This window comes from Aspergillus affinis (genome assembly GCF_023601865.1).
Source record: "Aspergillus affinis strain CMG 70 chromosome Unknown NODE_83_length_165530_cov_89_932809, whole genome shotgun sequence".
Taxonomy (NCBI): Eukaryota; Fungi; Ascomycota; class Eurotiomycetes; order Eurotiales; family Aspergillaceae; genus Aspergillus; species Aspergillus affinis.
This window is the reverse complement of record NW_026515864.1, coordinates 24918-49577: the sequence shown is the minus strand read 5'-3', so window position 1 is coordinate 49577 and position 24660 is coordinate 24918. Positions and strand designations below refer to the sequence as shown.

At 46.0% G+C, this 24660-nt stretch overlaps 6 protein-coding genes across 6 annotated transcripts; 3 read left to right on the top strand and 3 right to left on the bottom strand.

The window, feature by feature from the left end:
• Positions 1-387, top strand: KD926_010619 (putative phospholipase/carboxylesterase; the record flags this gene model as incomplete). Its single annotated transcript, XM_053103001.1, has 1 exon — positions 1-387. One exon carries the CDS (start codon positions 1-3, stop codon positions 385-387), a length of 387 nt encoding a protein of 128 aa, XP_052953555.1.
• A 9277-nt stretch (positions 388-9664) lies between these two features.
• Positions 9665-10698, top strand: KD926_010618 (SDR family oxidoreductase; the record flags this gene model as incomplete). The annotated part of the gene is made up of 3 exons (XM_053103000.1): positions 9665-9669; positions 9843-10292; positions 10368-10698. The coding sequence occupies 3 exons, from the start codon at positions 9665-9667 to the stop codon at positions 10696-10698; spliced, it is 786 nt and encodes a 261-aa protein (XP_052953554.1).
• A 1678-nt stretch (positions 10699-12376) lies between these two features.
• On the bottom strand, positions 12377-12916 carry KD926_010617 (dienelactone hydrolase family protein; the record flags this gene model as incomplete). Its single annotated transcript, XM_053102998.1, has 1 exon — positions 12377-12916. One exon carries the CDS (start codon positions 12914-12916, stop codon positions 12377-12379), a length of 540 nt encoding a protein of 179 aa, XP_052953553.1.
• Positions 12917-13782: 866 nt separating this feature from the next.
• KD926_010616 (uncharacterized protein) lies at positions 13783-17935 on the bottom strand (the record flags this gene model as incomplete). Its single annotated transcript, XM_053102997.1, has 12 exons — positions 13783-13917; positions 14016-14080; positions 14161-14312; positions 14369-14454; positions 14520-14637; positions 14717-14888; positions 16003-16217; positions 16276-16356; positions 16561-17266; positions 17335-17462; positions 17524-17678; positions 17762-17935. 12 exons carry the CDS (start codon positions 17933-17935, stop codon positions 13783-13785), a joined length of 2187 nt encoding a protein of 728 aa, XP_052953552.1.
• Positions 17936-18829: 894 nt separating this feature from the next.
• On the bottom strand, positions 18830-22972 carry KD926_010615 (uncharacterized protein; the record flags this gene model as incomplete). The annotated part of the gene is made up of 9 exons (XM_053102996.1): positions 18830-19918; positions 20600-20790; positions 20852-21561; positions 21623-21720; positions 21779-21919; positions 21967-22203; positions 22259-22383; positions 22453-22806; positions 22906-22972. The coding sequence occupies 9 exons, from the start codon at positions 22970-22972 to the stop codon at positions 18830-18832; spliced, it is 3012 nt and encodes a 1003-aa protein (XP_052953551.1).
• Positions 22973-23684: 712 nt separating this feature from the next.
• Positions 23685-24386, top strand: KD926_010614 (ubiquitin carboxyl-terminal hydrolase; the record flags this gene model as incomplete). The annotated part of the gene is made up of 1 exon (XM_053102995.1): positions 23685-24386. The coding sequence occupies one exon, from the start codon at positions 23685-23687 to the stop codon at positions 24384-24386; it is 702 nt and encodes a 233-aa protein (XP_052953550.1).
• Between the last annotated feature and the right edge of the window lie 274 nt (positions 24387-24660).

Genomic DNA, 24660 nt, shown 5'->3' with positions numbered 1-24660 from the left:
ATGTTGATTGACGATGAAGCGCGGTTATTGAGCGAGTCCAATGACCCCACTGCTGGCAATGAATACAGCCGCGTTGTGATCGGGGGTTTGAGCCAAGGCTGTGCGGCATCTATCTTCTGTCTTCTTGGGGGGTTTTCCGGGCCAGACGACGGGCAAGACAAACGACTCGGGGGATTTGTGGGGATGAGAGGGTGGTTACCTTTTGAAAGCGAGATTTCCGGGCTGTTGGAATTGGGTGGTGAGAATGAGGACGAGGACACAGATGATGACGATGATAATGACCCTTTCTCTCATGATGATGATGATGATGATGAGAATGAAGACATTCCTGCTTCAATCCAGGCACTGAATCTTATTCGGGATGTCCTCAATCTATCACCCTTGTAACACGAAGGGCAAAGTGGCCTTGAGACCGTGGACCGAAATGAAGACACCGAATCTCGTTCAACCCCCAAGCCCCATTGCAAACACCGGTCTTTCTCGGCCATGGGGCGGCAGATCCCAAGGTGTCGGTTAACCTCGGCCAACGAATGGAAGAATTGATTAGTGAGCAGGAGCTTGTTTCGCAGGAATAGAAGGCCTAAACTGCTTCGCTAAAGGAAGAGCTTATCAAGAAGACCAAAGAGACCAAAAAACAAGATGCCGAGATTAGCCTGCTCGCGACCAAAGTAATAAGCTACGAGCTAGAATCAGGACCCTTTTTGAGAAATCTAACCCAGTGAAATCGATCAAGTTCCCTGACCCTCCTTGCCTGTCGGACGGGAAGGAGCCGGGTTTTGATGATTGGATTATCTTGATAAACGCAAAGCTGAAAGTAAATCAGGATCACTACAGTACTTCCGAACTACGTATGACCTATATCCAGAATCGTACTAAAGGAAAGGCCTTACAGCACTTAGTCTCAAGACAGCAGGCCAGAGGCGACAGATACAAGGATAAAAATGAGATACTGGATTACCTCAAGAGTATCTATCATGACCCGAACCGAGTTATCATTGCAAAGAACAAGTTCAGAAACTTGCGAATGAAAAAAGACAATAAGTTCCATAAATTTCTGTCTGAATTTGTCTATGTTGCCTCTGAGGCAGGAATCCACGATAAAGATATAAAGGATGAGCTTTATCAAAAATTCTCTCGCAAATTGCAAAAGATGACAGTCGTTAAGAGTACCAAAAATACTTACTCATTCAGCAAGTTCTCTGAATATTGCTCGACTATAGCTAACAGCCTAGAGATTATAGACTACAGATTTCTTAGAAACCGTTTTAATGCAGAAACAGCTAACCTGCCTCCAACAGGAAAGGAAACTTTAAGACTGACTAAATCTCAGACCCTGAACTCTGACGAACGGACTCTTGGATTCTGTCGCGCAATAGATGCTGACACTCGAGCCTGACTGATGAGCGAAAGAAAATGTTTCAGCTGTTTTAAATACGGATATCGATCTGTTGAGTGTCCCGACAGAGCCCTTACTTATCTGAAAACTTTAGAGTTACAGAAGGAAGTGTAGGGACTGGAGAACCTGAACTATCAGAAAAAAGAGGATGCCTAGAGGAAGTCTCCATTCTAGGCAAAATTTGTATTGAAAAACAGACTGAATCTGACCTTCAGACGCTACTTGAAAAACTAAATGATAGATTTACAATTTAAACTCAGGTAGCAAACAATAGAATGTCATTCGTTATAAAAACGTTAATCGATACTGGAGCAAATAGATTTTGTTTTATAAATATCTTTACCGCGATCTTCCTGGCTAAACGATTCCAAATCCCTACGATACCGCTTGAACAGGAAATCCCGGTAGCCGATTTTAATGGCAGACCTACGATACCCATCACGCATGCGATAGTCATGGACCTAGTAATAGATAGAAAACGTTAACAGCAAGTCCCTTTTATATTCGTTAAGCTAGGACAGCACGATATGATCCTGGGAAAACTCTAGCTAGGAAAGCACAAGATTCTATCGGATTGCTATCAGAAACGGCTGATCTGGCCAGAAGAGCTCTCTCTACAAAAGCAAGTCAAGACTAAGAGCCTATAGATGTACTCTAGAAGTATCTTGCAGAAACCAAAAGTCGATCAGGCACACCAAAGGGATATAACTCGCAGAGAAAGACTTATGGAAAGAGAGATAAGGGACGAGCAGAAAAACAAAGAACGTTATAGATCTTCTAGAACCTAAGCTAAAGACTTTTTGCAGTCTCAGGCCAAGATAGAAAGGGCCCTGACAGAAAAAGGATGGTACACGCAAGAATTATCCTCTAAAAGATAATCACAAGAGCCCCGGGTCCTATGCCAGATAGATATTACGATAATCGGAGCGGCTGGCTTCTCGAAACATATCTACAGTAAAAACAGTAAAGTGTTTATTATATCATTATACTAGATCGATAAGCTAATTGCCTACAAGAGAGAATCCGTAAAAAACGAAGAGTTAAACGAGATTCGAAGACAATTACCCGAGCAATATCACGAATTTGCTAACGTTTTCTCGAAAATGCAGTCGGATATTCTCCCACTACACCGGGACTGCAACTATAGGATAGAGCTGGAGAATAAGCTTACCTTAAGGTATTTGCCTTTGTACAAGATAAATGCAGAGGAACTAGAGGCAGCAAAGCAGTATATCGTTAATAACTTTGTAAAAAGTTTTATTGTACCGAGTAACGCGCCCTTCGCATTCCCGATCCTAATGGCGAAGAAATTAGGAAGAGAGCTACGTTTCTGTATAGACTACAGGAAATTAAATGCAATTACCAGAAAGGATCGATATTCTTTCCCTTTAGTTAACGAAATTATGGATCGACTCAGTCGTGCGAAGATATTCAGCAAAATCGACATTCAGTAAGGATTTCATAGAATTTGCATAGATTCTGACTCTGAAGAGATAACTACCTTTCGAACACGATACGGAATTTACAAATATTAGGTAATGCCATTTAAGTTTACTAACGGGCTTGCAACCTTCTAACGCCTAATCAATGATATCTTTTTGGATTACCTAGACCGCTTCATGACAGCATTCGTGGACGACCTAATCATATATAGCGACAATGAGATTAAATACCGAAAGCATGTAAAGCTAGTCTTGTAGCGACTCAGAGGCGCTGGACTCCAGACATCTATTAAGAAGTGTCAATTCCATGTGACAAAGACCAAGTATTTAAGTTTTATTATCTTTACGGACGGCATCGAGATTGATTCTAAGAAGATTGCAGTAATTCGGAACTGAAATGCACCTACTACAGTTAAAGGAGTGCAATCATTTTTAGATTTTTGTAACTTTTACCGAAGATTTATCAAACAATACAGTAAGAGAGTGAAAACGTTTAACAGATAAACTCGAGCAAACGTTTCATTCATATAGGATAAAAACTATCAAAATACCTTTAAAGATCTAAAGATAGTACTATCTTCTATTCTAGTCCTTTTTTATTACGATCTAGGACTGCCTACTAGACTGGAAACAGACGCAAATGATAGAGTAATTTCTGGAATACTGTTATAACAGGATCAAGCAGACCTTTATTGGCATCCCGTGGCCTTCTTCTCAAAGACGATGGTGCCTGCAGAAGTCAATTATGGGATACATAATAAAGAAATGTTAGCTATTGTTAGATCATTAGAGGAGTGGAGAGCAGAGCTAGAAAGTCTACAAAAAGTAAAACGTTTTAAAATCTTTATAGATTATTGAGTCCTCAAGTACTCTATAATAACGAAAAACTGAATGCCCGACAAGCTAAATAGGCTGAGTTCCTATCCCGCTTCTATTTTCTAATCAAATATCGATTAAGAAAACAGAATACGTTAGTAGACGCTCTAATCAGGCAAGACAGATCCGTAAACCAGGAGTACCGTTCTTAAACTTTCCTTTCTAAAGACTGTCTAGAGAAGAGTGTCTTCCCTACCGTTTTAGTATCTCTTGATACAGAATTAGAGTTAGTTAATTGCCTTTTCCGAGCTAACTGCGATTCTTACGAGCTTACTGAATTTCGTGGGAAGGCAGCAACAGAAGATCTCGATTAAAATATAATCGATGGAAAACTATTCTTTCAAGAACGACTAGTAGTACCGGATAAAGGTAACCTCAAAACTCGTTTACTCGATAATATCTACCGGTAACCCTCTACAGCTCATCCGGGGAAAGGAAAGACCAGACGACTGGTTAAAGCCCGATACTAGTAACTATCATAGAGCAAGGACGTAGACAGACATATTGATAACTGCTTGATATGTAAACGAAATTACACTTGGAGGGACTTGTCTCTCGGTTTGCTCTAACCGCTCCCTATCCCGGATCGACTATAGTAATACATGTGACGAACGGCTACGCTGGCGATAAGAAATCGCGAAAATGTAGGATATGCATTCAACGAAGAAACTAAGCTAGGTTGTGAAGCTAGTCCCGATCGGGTAGTTAGGTCATAGGGTATCGCGAAGGAACGTCTTCGGAGGCAGGTCACAGTCCGTGACAATACATAGGGATGGATTTCCGATCTCTTCCTCCAGCAAAGGACAACGGCTATAATAACGTATTTGTAATAATGGCCCGGTTCAGCAAACGTATAGTTTCGATATCCTGCTTCAAGACTATTAAGGCTAACAGGATGGCAAATCTCTTCTTACAATGAGTTTACCCCTGAACAGGCCTGCCTAACAGTATAGTCTCGGATAGAAGAGAACAGTTCGTCTTCAAATTTTGGACAGAACTCTGCAAAATCTTAAGAGTGAAACTAAAGTTATCCTCCGGATATTATCTATAGACGAACGGAAGAACAGAGATAGTCAATTAGTACGTAACTTAATGTTTACGCCCCTTTATAAATTATTATCAGGATAACTGGCCAGAATTGTTATCTATAATGGATTTTGCAGCAGCAGTACTACTACATAAGTCAACAAGAGTGTTCCCGTTTTTTGTAGAAAGAGATTTTGAATCTCGCATGTCCTTCGATTGGCAGAAAACCTCTAAATCCCGAGAACTGAAAGTAGAAGGACAGGCATCTAAAACGCTCGAGTCGAAAATTAAGTTAACAAGCATTAGGGCCATTCGAAATCCTAAAGAAGAAAGGCTATTCCTATTTACATAACCTACCGGAATCAATGAGAGTTTACCCGATATTTGTACCTGAGAAACTCTGGCGCGCGAGCAAGACCAAACCATTAACAGGACAGATTCAAGATCTACAGGAACCAATTGAAGTTAACGACCAGGAGGAGTAGGAAGTAGAGCAGATCTTTGCCTGCCGCCTACACTATAGGAAGTTCCAATATCGAATAAAATGGACCGGTCATGATAATGATAACACTTGGTATCCCGCACAAAATTTCAAGAATTTACCGTCCTTAATTCGTGACTTTTACAACCGATATTCTGACCTTCCAGGGCCCCCCTCTCGATTGGACCTTTGGATAAAGGCTGCTGAAGATGACGAGTTCCTTCCTGACCATCCGGATGATAGCAGACCTTTGAAATTTAGCAGTTGAGAGCAACCGCGCATCGGAAGTGGAGAGTAATTGTTGGAACCATTACTCAGCTGACATGCCTAAGTCATATGACTCCTTGGCATGGGCAGCTATTATATCTTCGACGAAGCTAGCTAGTAGTTTAGAATGAAACTTCACTTTTACCCACCGAGCATATACCTACATTCCGTTGAATCGATAGGATATCTGCTTAGGGCAATGACCAAGTCAACCGACAGTAATATAACGAGCTGAACATGCAGCGTTACTTGCGCCAGGGTATTTACAGTGTTTGTAGTATTTGCACTGTTTGTCCTACGCAGTGGGTTTGTTTACTGCTTCATGCAGTAAATCGTTGTCTTCTTCTTTTTCCTTCTTCAACCTAGTGTTCTGGTAAATGATCTGCAATAAGAGCCAGTTCTTCATTCCTGAGGTTGTTACAGCATCTCCTGACTGGTCGAGAGCGAGATGTGACTCTTAATCTGTCAGGATCGCGGTGCGATCAAGATGAGAAAGATGCTTGAATTCCTAAAGGTGCAGCGTAGCTGCGAGAGAGCTATCTACCGTGTGGATTAGATGACACACTAAACTCATTAGGAAGGAGAAGCGGTCCAACATATCCACTAATAAGGCATGTGTCCCCCCTGCGCATCAATAACCGCTTGACACCTTACCTGCATCATATCGATTTGCTTATTAAGAAATGAAGTAGGGTCAGGGATAACGTATTTCACGGGTGATCCGGCCACCACGCGTGATCCGGCCACCCCACTGAATTCCGATACGCTCGATCAAATTGAATCTATTCCCAACAACCCAATCTAACGAATTAGAAAATAATTCAATTATCTCTAGATACAGGACATCTATTTTTAGTATGACCTGGAGTATTATAATTAGAAAACGTCGGTGGACGCCTTCTTGGCGCAGAGGAAGCCTCCGGAGCAATATTACTAGGAGGGCGGTCTGTAGTATTTAACTGCTCATTTCTTAATATAATTGAATTCCTTGCTTCCTGCACTGTAACACCTAGATTAGGTAACATTTGACGTCTAGATCGTTTCTTTTTAAACTGCTGACGAGCAACTTCCTGGCGTAGAAAGCAGTTTTCTTGAGCCATAAAATGCGTACTGTATAGGGACACTTTAAAGCTTCTTTCTAACCGCTCTAGACGCGCGATTGATACCTCAAGTACACTAATATCTAGATTTCGTATATTACTGTGAAGCGTAGAGGCCTTCCGGCGCAGCTGGCGAATCGTGCGAGATGTAGTAAACGAGAAGATAGTAGAAGATCGAGTTCCTATAAGGGGGGATCCGGGGTCAAAACTCTCGTATTAAACTTATCAAGCACGCGTTAAGGATCAAAAGGGACTATTACTGTTGCTATAAAGCCATTCTGAATATTCTGAGGAGATAAACTGGCTCGCTGGGCCGCAGGGAAGGTCTCTAAGAAGTCGAATTTGTCGATATAGTATTTGCCGAAACGAGATCTATCTTCAACAGATCTCCCGTATTCCTTTTTTAAAGGTATAAAAGCAGCCAACATCTAGAGATTACAAGGGATGAGATAAATGAGGAAGCATACATATAGGAATAATATTATTCTTCTTGCAGACTGCATCAAATTTAGGTATCAAATAACTTCTGTAACCGTCTAAGACCAGCAATCGATATCGGCCAACCATACGCCTAGTTATAGTAGAAATAAAGGTCTTTTGAAGCTATCTCAAGCCTATTTTATCGTTTATCTATCCGTTTGATAATAGTTTAATACGTTAATCCTCTGGAAGGCTACCGTTATACTATCCCTCAATTGGCATCTTGCCTTTAAAGACAATAGTAGTCGGTAATGCGAATCCTCTGGCGTTGACGCATTCAATCGTCGTTACCCATTCTCGATTTCCTGGCTGAATAAGCTATAGCTTTCCAGGCATTTCGCACTTAGCAACAACTTTAGCAGTTGCCACTAATCCTATAGCAAATCCTGTTTCATTAAAGTTGTAGATATCTTCAGTCAGGATCCCGTTGTCCGTACAGATCTTCTACAGTTGACTAAAGAACTCCCCAATAATCTTAGGATCTTCACATAAAGCGCGGGAATAATTATAGTGTCTAGAGAACCTAGACTTGAGCTCTGGGCGCCTGTCGATAAAGTTGGTTACCCAGTTTGATCCGATAGGTTGGGGGGGGGGGTATTGGATGCAGTTCGAAGGATCAAATTCGCCATTTCTCGTACGTGATTATGCCTAGGGGGGCAGTCACGGGTATCCCTGGATACTATCCATTGCACTAAATGATCCTCCTGAGTTTGAGATAGCCGGAGGTTATGGTTGCGTTGTTCTTGTTGAAATTCACTACCTCTTAATCGGTCTTGCAACGTATCACGCGGTATATCGAATGTTTTCGCCACCGCACGTATAGAAGGAATTCCGCGATCTTTAAAAGCTTGGATTGCAAGTTGGATCCTACCCTCTTGTTCCATTCTTTTAGAGCGTAATCCGCTTTTTTTTCGTGGCATGGTGGTTGAGCAAAGTAGACGCGTTGGTTGAAGCGGTGAGATTTAGGGGGGGGGGGTGGCCGGATCACCAGTGAAATACGTTAGCATCCCATGCTGCCTTTACTGCATCCCGTAATTGATCGTAGGATAACCTACGATCATACAGCATAAGATATCGGTCTCCAATCCAGTCCTTAATCCAATTCCAGAGCTGTTCAATAGGGTTAAGGTCAGGAGAATAAGGTGGCCAGTCGATAGGGAATATCATACGCTCATGCATCTCTTCGATAGTAAGAATATTTCGATGAGCAGGTGCGCCATCTTGTATAACAATAAGATATTGCCCACGATCCCGAACCATCCTCACAATCCCATCAATGAAAGGTGTAATACGCTCTGAATAGTTCTTTATTTTGATTAGTCCCCCATTCTTTTTCTCAGAACAAACAAGGCCCTTTCTCAGTGCCAAAAAATGAATTATGGCCCCCCAAATATCCACCTACCAGGATTCTCATATCGCTCACGAACACAAGTTTCATCGTATTCTTAGCCAGATTTGCGAGTAACGTAGAGCCGTCGATGATAGGTTGAAGTAACCCAGGTTTCGTCAGTCCATATCACCTTTTCCCATTGCTCACGTGTCCAATTAATATGCTCTAAAGCCCAAGTTAATCGCGACGAGCTTGTGTATGTTCGGATAAGGGTAGTTTTCGGAGTGCTTTACATTGATAGCTACGTCGGGCTAAAGCTCTTCGTAATGTTCCCTTAGAAATCGGAAGCTGTAGTTCCTTAATAACCCTTTCGTAAGGCATACGATGCGTTTCCTTTGATGATGTGATAAACTGGATGATTTCATTAAGTTGGTCCTCTGATAACTTTCGACGTCGACCGCGTGATTTTCGTGGTGTAGGCCTATCTTCCGTACAGGCGATTTGGACCTGACGATGGGTCATGCCTAACTGCGAGGCGTCTTGGGCGTACGTGAGTTGTTGAGCGCGTAGGGTACGCGCTACAACGCGTTGATCTCGGGTCGCCCATGATCGGGAGGTCTGTGTGGGTGTCGTTTGAGCTGTCGGAGCAGTATTCGACATTATATAGGGATAGTGGGTAGGATATAAATACCGACTTACGTGAACAAGATACCACTTTGGATGTTCTCAACCTGCACTCCGCCACCTTTTTCTTCGGTTTTCCGAGGGTTTGTGCACGACAGTACTGTATCATATGAAACACTCTGTTTTTCTCCGCTTCTCCAACAAAAAATACGGACTAAAATCAGAGACTGAAATAATAGTTCAGAAAATCTCCGGTGAAAAACAAACAGAAGAGCAATTGTCGGGGTTCGGAGAGTGAATGCGCCATTTCTCAGTTAAATGGTATGGGTAGTGTAGCTTGTCGAGCAAACTTCGGCGATCGTCTAAGTAAGCATAACCAAAACCCGCTTAAACCCGCCCAAACTCGACATTACATGGTCGCGGAGAGGACTATTTGGGCCAAGAAGATGAAGGACGGTTTCTCCACTACGGCTCTAACACCGCTATCTGGATAGCGACCATGCTTACTGCCTACCAAGCAGAGCTAGCTCCGGTCAATATAAATGCAGATCTTCACGTAGAGCGTAGATGTGGATGGCTTCCAACCCTTGCCCAGACTTGATCCAACTGTACTCTAACTTCCCCTTTTCAGCAGACAGTGAAATGGCGTTCGAAACACTCGGCGATGTGTCAAACATCTCGCGTCCACTTGGTCAGGACCTACGCGGGAAAACAGCGCTCGTGACGTACTGCCCCATTTCCTTGCATTTCTGATATCAAGAGGGATCTCGCGTTGAAAAGTGCTCTGCAAAGTCATGTATTAGGTACTAACATGAATTAGTGGAGCAACTCGAGGCATTGGGCGAGCGATAGCGTTGCATCTTGCAAGTCGAGGAGCGTCAATTCTGGGAACGTTTTCTTCCCCTGAGTCAGCACATCGGCTTGACGAACTCACCCGCACGGTGCTTGACCTGTACCGTGGTTTTGAGGGCCACGCACCTAAAATTGTTGGAGTTGCCGCCAATGTGCTCTCCCTTGATAGTCCCAGGCTGATAAAGGAGGCTCTGATTGGCCATTTCGAAGGCAAAGTGAACATTGTTATCAACAACGCCGCCTATGATCCAATGCGCGCAATGGGAAATCTCGACGATGACTATGTGCGAAAGGTATTGATGGGAAATACACATGCTTTGGTCATGCTGATGGATGCCCTTTATGCCAACAACATCATTCAACCGAACTCAAGGATTATCAACATCTCAAGCGAGTCAGGTCGCAGAATTCCATTCCCGTAAGTTAATTCCCTATATATGGCCGAACGAAGCCGGTGGAGGGGAGTGCTGGACACATTAATTGACTCTTGCAGAGAGATGTATCTAGTTGGAGCTACCAAAGCAACAATGGAAGCACTCACGCGGTCTTGGGCTGACATATTGGGCACCAACTCTATGACAATAGGTACAACTGTGAACGCTCTCCTGGTTGGTGCAACCGCCACAGATGCCCTTCTCCGAGAGGCTCCCACCGCATTTCGACAGAAGGCGACTGATGCTCGTCAGTCCGGCTCAAATCTCATCGATGGAGTGGCGCTGCCCGAGGACATTGCGAATGTTGCCGGTTTACTAGTCAGTGAGAGGGCGAACTGGGTGACAGGAAGCGTGGTCTGTGCAAACGGTGGCAAATTCAAAATCCTGTGATCAAGAATACCTGTTATCTATATCAAGGCTGAGTTGCTGTCACTATTACACTTAGATACACAAGGATCATCCAATCAAGTCCCGCTCAGCTAACCATTTGGTAAATTTGACACGGACACAAGGAACCTGCGGGTCGAGCATCATCCCAAAGTCATGAAGGTCTTATTGGATCTGGACGCGCGACTTGCTTGTGCTCAACACTACACCCAGCTTAGTGTGAGAGCGTGAACCGCAAAAATTGTTTTACCACACTGTAAATCCTCCATGAGAGAGCTTTTTCTGATGACTCTCAAACTAGACCTTGATTGGCTACAGGCTAAATGATTCTCACAAAAATAACCATATCCGAACTCACGGCCGCAGAGCACGGTAAATTGCTCGGCAGTAAGGGCTACTGGAACAGTGCGGCTCTGGTTCAGGTTTTCGATAAGAGAGAAATAAATTCCCAGCGAATATTATATGAATGGAAGGGCAGGAGGCAGCTGTGACGGTCTACAAAGGAGCTTAGTAAAAGACAAGTTTGTTTATGACTCGTAGTCAAGGAATTTTCCCATAGGGAGGAAAGGCTCTCTAGGAGGGAGGATCCAGGGGCTCTATATACTGCCTGGGGCTTTGCCTCAGGCAGGAATGCTTGCAGGAATGCTAGGAATGTTCCTGGATGCCTACCGCGGAGGATACCTTGATCCTATACTAACTAACCAGAACGTTCCTCCGTACAGGGAAGCTCCCTGGCTTCAGGAGGTAACAGGTAGGCTAATAGTTCACAGTATCTCTGAATTGCTACAGGGTCAAGCTATCTACAGGCTTATAGATAAGACGTAGCTCGAGGAGCTATAATAGGGTCTTCAGGCAGGCAGGAAGTGATGCGGTCTACAGATCACATGATCTCGGAACGGACAATATGGCTTTCCGGGCCACGCTCAGGAGGTGCCTTAGGTCTGCACCGTGGCACTCTTCCTCGCTGGTTTCCCCGTTCTCTTCGCTGGTTGGTGCCTCATATACAGCTTACCCTATGATAAGAACCCTATACTACAGCCAAAAAGGGAAATTTGCGCGGGGTCTAAGCCTGAATAGGACTAGTACATCACGTGGGGGTGTCGGGGTAACAGGACCCTTTTTAGATGTGCAACTATAACTAGACTATTTATTAATAGTCAACATACACTGCTTATTCAATCCTTACCTTATGCCTATGAAACATATGTATTGATACTCTGTACGTACGGGGGTCGTGTGTGAAGTCATTTACCCTGACCCCTCGCGAGTTGGTTTACCTGACTAGACCAAAATACGAATCCGTACCCAGTTTAGTTTCTTGTGGTTTATAATCCAAATCGGTGAGGGGTCAGTGTAAATGAATTACACACACAGACAGTAAGAGCTCTCTACTTGAAAAGGAATGAGAGATTATAAGGAGAGCACCGTAGAAAGCTTTACACCGGCAGCCGTTCAAGCTAGTTGAACAAATTTGTCAAGCAACAAGGAACCCCTTGATCCACGAAACAGCCGCGTACTTCGCTCGAACCATGGCCTCCCGCTCGCCAGGTTGACTACTGTCACCACGCACCAGGCTCCCATGTTGAACGCCGGGAAAATGTTGATACTCAAACGACACCCCTACCTTCTGAATGGTCTCGAAGCTATACGCCTTCAGATCGAATGTGAACATGGGATCATGTTAGGGGGCCAATAATTGCACAGGAACCGTATCATTGTCGATGTCCTCCTTAGTCAAAAACATTGGGTGGCCGGCCACGATGCAATCCACTAGGGGAAAATCGGCGTGTTGTTTCGCACCAAGACGGAATACTGCCCAACCTCCGTAGCAGAATCCGACGGCAGCTACCTTCTTATGCTTTACTCGCAGTGCCCTAGCACAATCCAAAATTTCAGGTTCCCGAATCTGCCGGGTGCTCTTCCTCATGAAGCCGTCGACATCTATCTCGCGCCACTTGCCACTCAAAATAGGGCCAGATAGAGGCGATTCACCACCGTAGAAGTCAGGTACATAGACAGTGGCATTGGCTTCACGCGCATAGTAATCTGCCAGTAATCGTATGTTTGGAAACACCCAGCCCAAGATGTCGTGGACAATCATGATGGCATTGTTGTGGTTATCCCCATCAATGTACGAGTCGTTGTTGGCCAGCTTCCCGTTCTGACCCATGGGGATACCCTCCCATTCAAAGCCCTGGAGGCAGCAAGAGGAGACAGACATGGGGATCCGAAATGGTGTTGCGGAGTATCACGGCGGATGAATGAAATAAAAGTTGGAGCAGTTTATTGGGATGACGAGAGAAGGTGAAGGAATAACAAAAGGCGTGACTGACTTCATCTGCAATATTAAATATTACCTAAATGCCACCTGCTTCGGGAAATTCTGAGCGCGGACTCTAGCCTAACTTGCAAACTCCGAAAGTTGGGGTTTCCTTACCTCCTTTCCCCATTCTTGTCTTACCAGAAGTCATCTGTGTGGGGATTATTCGCTACAATATCCTCGTCTCAAGGGGCCTTTCCGAGAGTTGTTGCTCCACGTACGGGATACATTATGCCGTTTTGGCATTGGGGTGACTTACACTCGATACATTGGCATAATACTTCTGTATTGTCTCTCGCTATCCTATTTAAGTCTAATTGTTCTTCCAGATGCCACAAGATAGGAAAACAATTTTCAATGTGAGAAAGAGAGGAACCAAGGGGACTGATCGTGAGAGAAGGGGAAACGAACAGTATGTAGCTCTGGAGGTGCGGTCGTTCGTTATTGGGAACTGAACCGTTAGGCCTGTCATTCCGTACCTTTTATCTGTAAATACGCACGTCGCCGCTAAGCTGTACTTCTTTATAACTGTGGAAATTCGTCAAATGTAAGTGCAAATAGATCTTGCTGCTCTCCTGGAGCTACGACGATGCTTTTTATAAAAGCGATATGGATGTAGTGGCAAAGAATGGTGTCTAAAATTGAAGGAAGGATTGCGAGAATTCTACTTCCACTGTATCCTCAAAGAGCCAAAGAAGTTTAGAATATTGTCCAATGCCAAAGCACACCACCGATTCCAAACTCAAACTTCCCCGGTGAAGTACAGATCAAAACCCACTATTCTTCATCAACTCTACCACATGGTGGAACGCTCGTTGGCGTTGCTGTTCCCAGCTTTCAAAGGCAATCTTAGATAACCCTACGGCGATCTGGTCATCCCCCGCATGAAGCTTTTCCATAGTCTGCATAATCAAGTTAAAAATAAGTCGCAGAAAGTGTCAAAACCTGATGTATAACAGGTCAAGGGGGGCAACTCCACCTCTTCAGTAAACTGTTCTACCGGTATGCCAAAACTTTTCCCTGCGTGCCCCATATCGGGCTGGTGCTTTGCATCATGGAGTTCGGCTGCAAATTAACAAGGTTAGCAATTTCCAATCTATTCTTTCTGTTTCACCAGGAATAGTCCAATCGTCATTTATACGTACTTTGTACAATTGGGGGAAAGATCTCGATGACTTTGGTATTTGTGCCCTTGAGCTGTTCACGCAGACACAAGATCCAATGGTGAAGAGCAGCCTTGGAAGCACAGTAGTTAGAGCAGCGGAGAATGGGAACAAGGGCAAGATTTGAAGAGGTGCTGACGCGCGTCTGTTAGTAATATGTCAATACTGAATTTACTTATAAACCATTTACAATATAAGGGATGTTGGGATGTTCTCTTTAGCCATGAAAAAAGGCAAAAATTCTTTAGCCATCGCAACGTAGGAAATGTAGTTGACCTAAAATAAGACCTGCTCAGTACCAGGCAAAGATGCTGTCGGCGCACGCCAATTCTTCAACCTACCGTCATTTCATCCTGGATGTCGTTCATAGAGATCATTTCTGGCTCATTAAAAACGGAGCGGCGTTGGATACCCGAGTTGACGAAGACGCAGTCCAAATCAGGATGGGACGATGTCACACTAGCCACGCCAACGGAAACTTCATGAGTATGTAAACGCTCAATCTCGGAAGGACTTGTAAGCCGATGAAATGAGGTACCTCTTCACGAAGCTTGGGATTTCATCCAACCGGCTGATATCAAATTGGAAAGATACGGCCCTGTCCGTGCCCTGCTCTTGGACAAAGGAATCCAGATTTTCCTTTCGTCGACCAACTGCGATCACAAAGCGACCATCTCGGATAAGACTTGCGGCCAAAGCGCGACCGATACCTTGGAATGTCCGTTAACCCTGGGAATTTTTTGGTATATTGCCATCTCCAATAATCCAATAAAGAGGGATTGTATGTAGGAGTCTAGCACGGGAAGGTAGTACCCACCAGACGTAGCCCCGAGGATGAGAATCTTTCTGTATGGAAAAGCCATGGTGGTAGAGGAATGAGCCTGGCAGATTCGAAAAAATACCTCTTTCGGACAGTCTCCACAGGGTCCGATTCCTTTTATGGTCTGCTGCATTATCCACGCCGGTATGATCCAGGCTTGATATAAGGCCACTGATGATCTTGTGGGTTGATCACCATGTCTCATTTCATCCCGACGAGCCAGGCGGGGTTGACAAACCCCACCATCATCAGCTGTCATTAGCAAAACGACCCAAAGAACGTCCCCTCAATACAATCAAAAACTGGGAATGCGGCAATTTTCAGATTCGGGGAAACATGGTCCCCCAAGCGGAATCGCGCCGGCGCTATCGGTGGGGTACTTACCGTTACTTCTTCGGTTGCTTGCGGCTCACTGTATCCATAGGATCTGCTTGGTACACTACGTGGTCCCAGATGAGGAAGCCATCATCTAGTTTAGCAAACCCTTGGCGATTTAATCCTTTATTATTATTATTAATATTGCTTCCTAGGTCATCTGAGATGAAATCACTATCCAGGTCATAACCGAGTCTCCGCTAATCAGTAAGATCAAGCAACATACATTCTGTCCACCAGGACAACGCATCATCTTATTTACCCAACAATGACGGCGTCTTCCAAGGGTTCCGGAAAAGCCCAACCTTCAGATTTCGCAGCATTCCATGGAAGCTCACCCCCACAGCAAACGGTTCTCGTGGCTGGAGCTGTCCCTGTCGGGCTGCTGACGGCATTACGGCTCGGGCAGGCTGGGATTAAAGTCGATGTCTTCGAGAAATAACAGAAACTCACAGACCGTCCGTGTGCGGCTGGGTATTTTGCTGCAGTTTTGATGGCGCTGGAAAAGTCAATGTTTTTGAATCGGTGAGACAGCAGGGCTTTACAACCCACGGACTATATTGGAGAAAGCCCATTGCCGATGACGGTAGCGGTGGAAAGAGATTAAAGGATACCAGCGCCTGCTTAACCTTCCCAGAGGCAGACGGCATTGATTATGGTGTTATCTATCCCCAGTGTGATTTGGCGAAACTCTTGTATAGACACGCCATAGCCACCGGCTTTGTCACAGTTCATTTCGGTCGGGAGCTGTGTGCCATTCAGGAACGAGAGCACGAAATTGTTGCTACTACGCGGGCACTCAATGGAAAGGAGGAATACTTCCGCGGTGCCTTTCTCGTCGGCGCTGATGGTGGAAAGCCATCGACCAGGAAATTGATGGGTATCCCTTTTAAGGGCCGTACCTGGCCTTAACGTCTTGTAGCACTGAAGTGAAAGAGTCCAAATGAATGTCAACAATTTTAAAACTCTCTAGACGCCTTGACCTAAAATGATGGCATGCGAGTTTCATTCTGTTACTACATTCTCAATGCTAGCTAGATTTGGATACTGAAGTAATCTGGTCCCTCACTGTCCAGGAACAATTCGAAACTTCACTTTCTGTTCCTGCCTTCTACTCATCCTCGACCGGAGAAATTCCAGAAACGCCTTTACCGTGCCCTTTCCATCCCCGAAATTCAGTCACATACTTGATCGCAGCTTTCAGGTAGAAGTCATCCTTACGACCAAAGGTTTCCTCGAAGGCCTTCGGAGCTCGGATAACTTTGAAAAAGTGGACATCCAAAGCCCACTTATCGGGCAACGCAGTGTCAATAACCCACTGCCAATCCCGGCCATCTATTTTGACAGCTTCAATCCACTCAATGGCAAATTTCGGACGCAGTTGGCAGACATAGGTCATGATCCCAAACAGTGCATATTGTCGCAGGACTGGGACGCGCCTCTGCGGGGGGAGGCAATGCCACAGGACTCGCAGTGCATGCGCAACAGTCATGATATGCGCGTTGAAAAAATCGAAGGAAACATCTGGGTTGCCATTGCTTATGGAGAGTAGGACCGAGAGGTCACAGCACTCCTCAAATTGCTGCAATGGATCAGCCACTTCCCACGCATTCCAGTGCTCCAACATGATGGCGAGATTCCGTGCTTCCTGCAAGACTTCTAGATTGTTGTACCCAGGGCTTTCAAACAAATTGTCCAATCTGGAATCTGTGCGCACTTTTTCAAAAATTGTCGCTAGTGAATTTGTCTTGTACGTCGAAGTGTCTGGCGAAGGCTGATCCAGGAAAAGATGAATTGGATTGTACTCTGTACAGCCTTGACTCAAGGCTTGGGTCGCTACCTCCTTACTGCGGAATTCATACGCATAGGCCAGGTGGATGAATGGATGGCCAACTAAACGCTTGTCAGGGTCACCGTGTGTCGATGTGTTCTTTCATAGGGCAGAAGATTGATTAACTTACGGCCTCCGGTACAACCGTTGACGAGTGGGCTGGGACCTGAATAAAGATATTCTTCCAGAACTTTGCCCCAATCTCCTTGCTTCTTCTTTACTTCGTTATCGAAAAAGTCCTGGAATGCAACGGTATACCTGAATTCACAGTGAGCAATCGAATATCTAATCTCCAAAATTTGTCGTCTGGACTACAAACTCTTTGTGGTTAAGAAAATCTCTCCAATTTTCCTTGGAAATCGCATTGCCTCGAATGAAACCGCGAGCAATCGGCACAAGCTGTGTAATCTCATGCTCATAAGATCTTTTCAGCTGCTCGCTATCCGCGCCTAGCGCATACGCAGAACCTAGAAGCTGTAGGTCTAGAGTTAGTTGCGAGGCTCTCTGAAAAATATGACAGATTCATGTTTGAATCAGTTTGCAGGGAATCAGCATACGTGCGGCAGGTGACTATGAAGGATCAACTCTGGATCGCGTAGCGGAGCAACGGTAACATGGCCCTTCTCAAGTAGAGCACGCAGCGTCTGAGTCCTCTCGTCCGGAAACTTATTTACATCGTAAACAGGTGCAGGGGATATGACTTTCAAGCCAGAGGGGGGAGGAAGTCGCATTATCTTGTGCCCCTGGGTACAAGGATTGTCGGACATTATTATTATTGACAAATCTGGCGGTACCTAGCGAGACCGCTTAATCAAGGCTGAGGAGGTATAATTCTGAGCAAAAACTTACGCTGTCCACAACAACGATTATATACACCTCGCACGCAATCTCCACGGCGAATTCCAGGCATGTTTCTGCGACCGACGCCCAGAATTCTCACCCTTGTCAAATTTCTACGTCTATGCGTTCCGGGGTCTGTCATTCAGTCATGTTAGCGGAGCAGTTCGGGCTTTAAAGCATCCGAGCACTTTTACTCCGTTTCCCCACCGAACAGATCGTGTGTCTTCGGGCTTTAAAGCGTCTGAGCACTTTTACATCTCCGTTTCCCCACCGAACAGATCATGTGTCTTCGGCCACTCGGGAAATTCACGTAGAAACCAGCGCGAAAGCCCGATTACTGATGGGACATGTCAAAGATGTACATCCGAGAGTGCAAATTTGATCCACCCATCGTCTTCGTATGTCCGGAGGTAAGTCGGAACAGCGGGACACGGCTAATATGTTCTAAAGAACAACAAGCTTTGTTTCTCCGCTTTCTCTGACAGCCGAGGAAAGTTAAAGTGATTGTTATCAAACTCGATGTTTACTTTTCTAACACGCAAGGTATCTCTGCGAGCGAATATCAGCCCACTCATCCATTCCTTTTGCGTCTGAACTTCGCTTTTTCTATCAATGGAGTACTGTACGAGCTTGGTCTTGATAATTTGGGCTCCCACGAAGCCGTGAACTTGATTAATGGGCGAAGTTACTTAATTCTTTAGTCGCTAGCTCAATAAAATCCACAGACTTGCATTTCCGGGGACAAATTTCATTTACTCTTCCGTATATTTTCGCATATCTATTAATCAGACAATACTACCACCGTTCACCTTCAGAACCTGCCCGGAGATCCAGTCGCTGTCCTTCCCCCAGAGGAGACTGGCCCCTGCGGCAATCTCTTCTGCATTTGCAATACGGTTGAACGGGTTGTGGCTCGCAAGCATCCGTTCTTTGCTCTCGTCCACCACTCGATGGAAGGAGTCTGTACTTGTCGCCCCTGGGGCGATGGCATTGACACGGATTCCACTGCTGGCGAGGTCCCGTGCCAAAACTTTAACCATCTGATTCATTGCTCCCTTGGTGGACACATATAGAAGGAACTGAGGCGGTATAACAGAAGCGTCTGTCATGTCCGTCGAAATGAAAATGATCTTACTTCCGGGAGTCATGTGCGGAAGTGCTTTCTGGAACTTCGTCAACATGATTTCTGATTCAGAGGGCAACTGCCACAACACGCTTCCCGAAAAAGTGTTTGGGGAAGCGAATCTAAAGGATTTGGGACCGCCCACCTTTGCTAAAAAGCAAGGACCCTTGACATTGACAGCAAAAGCCCGGTCAAAGTCCTCCTCTGTCACGTTCCGTAGATCTTTTTGGGGGACATACGCGGCGTTGGGGATCAGGATATCAATCCTTCCGAATTTGGCTACAGTGACTTGAATCAAGCCGTCCACCTCAGCGGGGTTCGAAACGTCAGCCTGCACTGCAATGGCACGTTCATGCCCAAGCTGCGCGACAATTGCGGTCGCGGCCTTGATGTCCGACAGGTAGTTGATGACTACCTTGGCTCCATCAGCACCGGCTCGCAGGGCAATCTCCTTTCCGATGCCCTTGGAGGCACCAGCGACGACAACCACAAGGCCAGAGAGAGACATGAAAACAAAATCCTGTCGGACAATCGTGGTGTGATAGGGAGAATAAATGAAAAGGCATGGAGAATGATCATCCCACCGGGCCCGGATCTTTATATAACATTGTGCGGCTCGGATATCTGCTGAGGATAAGCGATCGGCGATTCGGCGCAGGGTGGAAAATGCGTCGGCCACGGGGTAAATGATGGAGCGCCCGAGATGGTGGACAAATACAAATAGCAAGCTGGCAATTCTCATAAACGCCCACTAGACACACCCGGTAATTGGAATACGAGAAGTGTTGTATGTATCCATTTGGATGCTTTTCAGGACTCGGCACCTTGTCAACTTTATCAAACAGAAACCGACACGCAAATGAGGCGATGAAATTCGAAATCATCTAATTTTACAAGAGGATTGAGGACAAAGGTATCCCCGTCAGGTTTTCCTCCTTCCGGTTCGCAGATCCCTTGGTCTGGGGCGTTCTTGCGAACAATAAGCCTACGAAACTTTACCGGAAAAAATACTGTAGCTACTTAGTTTTCCTCGCTCATCCTTCCACTCGCAATATTATGCTTGGGATAACGGAATATCTCGGCTATACAGCAGGAGATAAGCAAACCCCCACCGACCGCTTTCTGTTCGGGCAACAGAAGAGAGAAAAAAGGTGGAGTCAGATGTGAGCAACCGAAATTTTTTGGACTTGCACTGTAACAGAGAGATATATAATTTGAAAGGTTATCATAGGGTAGTTCTCCGATGGGGCAGGTAAATACAAGTACATGAGCCGCCTACTTTGAATCACCCCCAAGAATGAGTCCCACCCCACCGAGAAACCCCAATGACTCAACCCCACTTGGATGACCCCTATATCGGGAGCCCTGTAGATTAAAAGCTATCCGCAAACTGCTCCAGTGAATCTGCAATTATCTCCTGGAGTTTCCATACCGCGCGACGCTTCAATATCAATGCCCAGGCATACACTACTCGTACGGCATCTGGCTTTTGAGAACGAGTGGCAGGCAAATCTACTTCAAACAAGATCTCGCGGACAAGCCGGATGACTTGTGCTTCGTCGGCTGACCACTCTAGCTCGGGACGGCTCTCTGCCGCCTTCAACCATGCACAAGCGAAAAGGCCTAATTTCAGAGTTGATTAGCTAGGTACACGAGACCATCAAACGCCGAGAGTTGTACTCACAGCACTCCAGGGAAAATAGATGGACTTCTAGACTCTGAAAACAGCCCAGCCGTTGCTCTCTGAGCGTCATTCCTAATTTAACTCGTGTCTTAAGAGCGCCGACTGCTTGCTTGATGATCTTCAAAGTCAGGTCCGATTCTGCTATTGGGATCGACAGCTGCTTGAAGCTTCGCTCTATCGTTTCCGGGTTATGCGAGGCAATGGCAGCCCGTACCGAAGAGAAATCAACTCCGACCCACATATATGCCAGGCGAAAGAGTGCTGCTGGATTTGCAGTCACAGCGTTGTGAGGGTTTCGCGGTGACACGGATGATTCTACGTTTCCCGCCCAGCACGAATGCCACCTTCCAAGAGTAAGGTCTGTTTTCTGTAAGCAGCTCGCGAGATGCATTGGTTCTAGCCAGATGTTCCGTCTCAACGTCCAGATATTCTGTAAAATTGCATGCAGGAGCACGTAAGTTCCGAAAACGCTGATGGTGTCACTTTGCAGTTCTACTGAACCAAGGAGGATCTCCAGCGCTTCTCCAAAACATGGGCAGTTTCGACAGCGGCCCATCCTGGCCTTGATCCATGATTCAAAAGTAGCGCTTGACCACTCTGATTCATTGCACGGTAGCCGAACGTGGCTCATTTCATGACCCATCAGTACTGGAGGGATATTGAAGCAGACGGTCAGAACGCATAAAACTGTGTAGGCAGCCCAGTGGGTCCTATTTGATGATTGTAAGGCCTCCATGGAATAAATAAAAGAGTGCTTGTGCGGAGCCGTACCGAACAGCCATCTCATCCTCTATCCAATCCTGCCATGATCCTTGTATCTCGTGCTCTAGGTCGCGATACTTGTCTGGTGTCGAACCCCAGCGAACAGCCTAGGATTCATATCATGCTTAGTGCAATGGCTCAATTGTATATTCGATCCAGACGTACATTTGCTAGGGACGAGGTCCATGAAACTGCGTCGTTAAACATTTCTCGTTCACCGCTACGAACGCCATACGAGATTGTGATAAGCAGCGATTGCATCACCCAGAGAGGGTATTCGGAGGCCGATGAAGGAGTGTTTCCAAGCTGACATAGGTTAATAACAAAACTTGATATGGATATCCATAACATACATATGTCATAATCAAAAATCTTGCTGCGTAATAAAGAGCATGGGCAATATCGTATTCTTTGTAGGGCCCTGCGCCAACCGCAAGCATCGCTAAGAGAAGACAAGGATGTGCCGCCTCGGCTTGCCAGGTCGGAACATGAATGAATGGGAGGTAATCAAGGAAACATTCGAAGAAAGTCACGAGGAATCTCTCTAGGCTCAAACGAGTCGGAAATTCCGCTATGTTACCGATTCCTGCCTGCAGAAATAAGATTAGGAAGAATCCAGACAGCGGTGGTGCTTCTCCTGCTCACTTTTCTCAAAACATCTTTCGTCTCTGTGAACAGTTGACCTCTCTTTTCCTCCGACAGTTCGAGGGAGCCTCTCCAGAAAGGTGGGTCTGGAGGCCGACCGGTAAGGCCACCAGGCATGGAGGTGCCTGGAGCGATAAACATCAGCCTCGAACAATTCATCATGGCAACACGCTAGATCTGCCTAGAGAGATTACCTGCATGCCCTTCATCTGGTGCTGACTGAAAGTCCAAGTCTGGAGGAAAATCATCAATGATATAATTATTCATGAGTAGGCCAGAATGTCCATCCTGGCTACTCAGGGCCGCAACAGCCAGGTTCTCTCCCTGTGAGAAATCAAGGAATACGTCCTGGGGTGAAGGTGACATGATGACTGGCTGCACGGGTGCAGGTGGTGCGAGATGCAGAGATGTCGGCAAAGCCGGCTCGGACGTCACGCCAACCATCTCAGCAATAGCTTGATGATATCGGAGGTGATGTCGCTTTATCACGTCCTTCCGACTGAACGTGGCGTCGCAGTAGTTGCAGCCGAATGGCTTCTCGTTCCGGTCTGAGACGGTGAGTTAGTTGGCGAAGGCCAAGCATCATCCGGGTTCAACTTTACGAGAGCGCTCATGCCGCGTGAGATGCTCGGTGCGCGAGAACGCACGCTCGCAATAGGTGCATGTCAGGGAGGTGCGCCGATGAGACGCTCCTTTACCAGTCGAGGGGCTCATGTTCTCGTCAGGAAAAGCATCCCTAACTCAGTGGACTATGGATGAAGAGAGGATATTTCCATGTCGTCCGATTTTGGTGCAATTTTCTCGACTAACTAGACCCAAACTCTAGTTAGTCTATTATTATTTGTCGATCGCCAGTCAAGGCGGGATGACCTCAATGACTAACTTGTATTAAGCCTAAAGAGTCTATTCTGGCAAGCTTTCCGAGCCAGTTTCGGAACTCGGGATTCGGGACCTCCGACTTGGCTTTTGTCCTCCACGTTCCAATGTCGGTGTCGGTATTATTCATTCGCCGTCCCAGCCTATCATATGCGGGAATCGCCCCACCGCTTGTGAGCAGTAACTAACTAGTTAGTTAACTAAAATACCTTACCAACCTTCCAAGGTTGGAAGTAAGTGTAAGTTTGCACTTTTTTGGCCTAGGGACAAAGTCAGGTAATTTTGCGTTGCGACAGGATAGTCGCCTCCGCTGAGCTCCACCAATATTGAAGTGTTCCCCACATAACCGTGGATCTGAACCATTCATCCCGCAACTCCATTCAGATCCTGCGATCTCTACACCATCCCCTTCCTGCCAAGAGTTCTGACTTTTCGACGTTCTCTACCTATTGATTCCCCAAAATGGAAAAGAAGACATGGTCAATGCTTGGTAAGGGACCTAAGCCCTCATGGACCACTTCACTTGTCTTTGAGTAGAAACTCATCGCAAATGGCAGAGAACAACCCCGATGTAATGAACCAATTGGCAGCGAAGTTGGGTCTATCGTCCGAGCTCCAATTCTACGACGTCTATTCCCTGGACGAACCCGAACAACTCGCACATATCCCTCGACCTGCTCTGGCTCTGCTGGTCATCATTCCACTTACACCAGCTTGGGATCGAAGTCGCAAGGCCGAAGACGCTAACGAAGAACCATACACTGGCTCTGGCCCTGACGAGCCAGTCATCTGGTTCAAGCAGACCATCGGCCACGCCTGCGGCTCGATTGGTCTGCTCCATAGCTTGATCAACGGTCCGGCTGTCGACTTCATCAAACCTGATTCCGATCTCGCGGCGATACGAAGCCTCGCCATACCGCTGGATATGACTAAACGCGCCGAAATGCTATACAACAGCGAGCCATTCGAACTTGCTCACAAGTCGGTCGAGCAGGCCGGCGACAGCTATGCAGATCCGACGGGTGAGCGTGATGGTGGGCATTTTGTGAGCTTTGTCAAGAGCGGTGGGAAGCTCTGGGAGCTTGAAGGGTCGAGGACTGGGCCTCTGGAGAGAGGAAGTCTTGCTGACCACGAGGACGTTCTCAGTCCACGAGCGTTTAACATGGGTATCAAGAGAATCATCAAGTTGAACATGGATGGGGGAGCAGAGAGCCTTCAATTTAGCTGCATTGCTTTGGCTCGCAAGCCTTAGACTCTGACTGGGAATCGGCACACACGCATTACGGATATACGTCGCTGTATCCGGGGCATCTAATAAGATTCGAGAAGATACTATCTTGCTACCCGAATCTACACGAGACCAGAATGGACACTCGAATCTCTTTATGTTATAGCATGACAGAGGATGGAATAATATGGCCGGATCGATCGGTATAGAATCGCTTGAATCCTACACGTAGTGATCTCTATCCCGCTTTAAGTATCTGTGGCCGCGTGAGATAACTAATCCGCTTATATCATCGCCT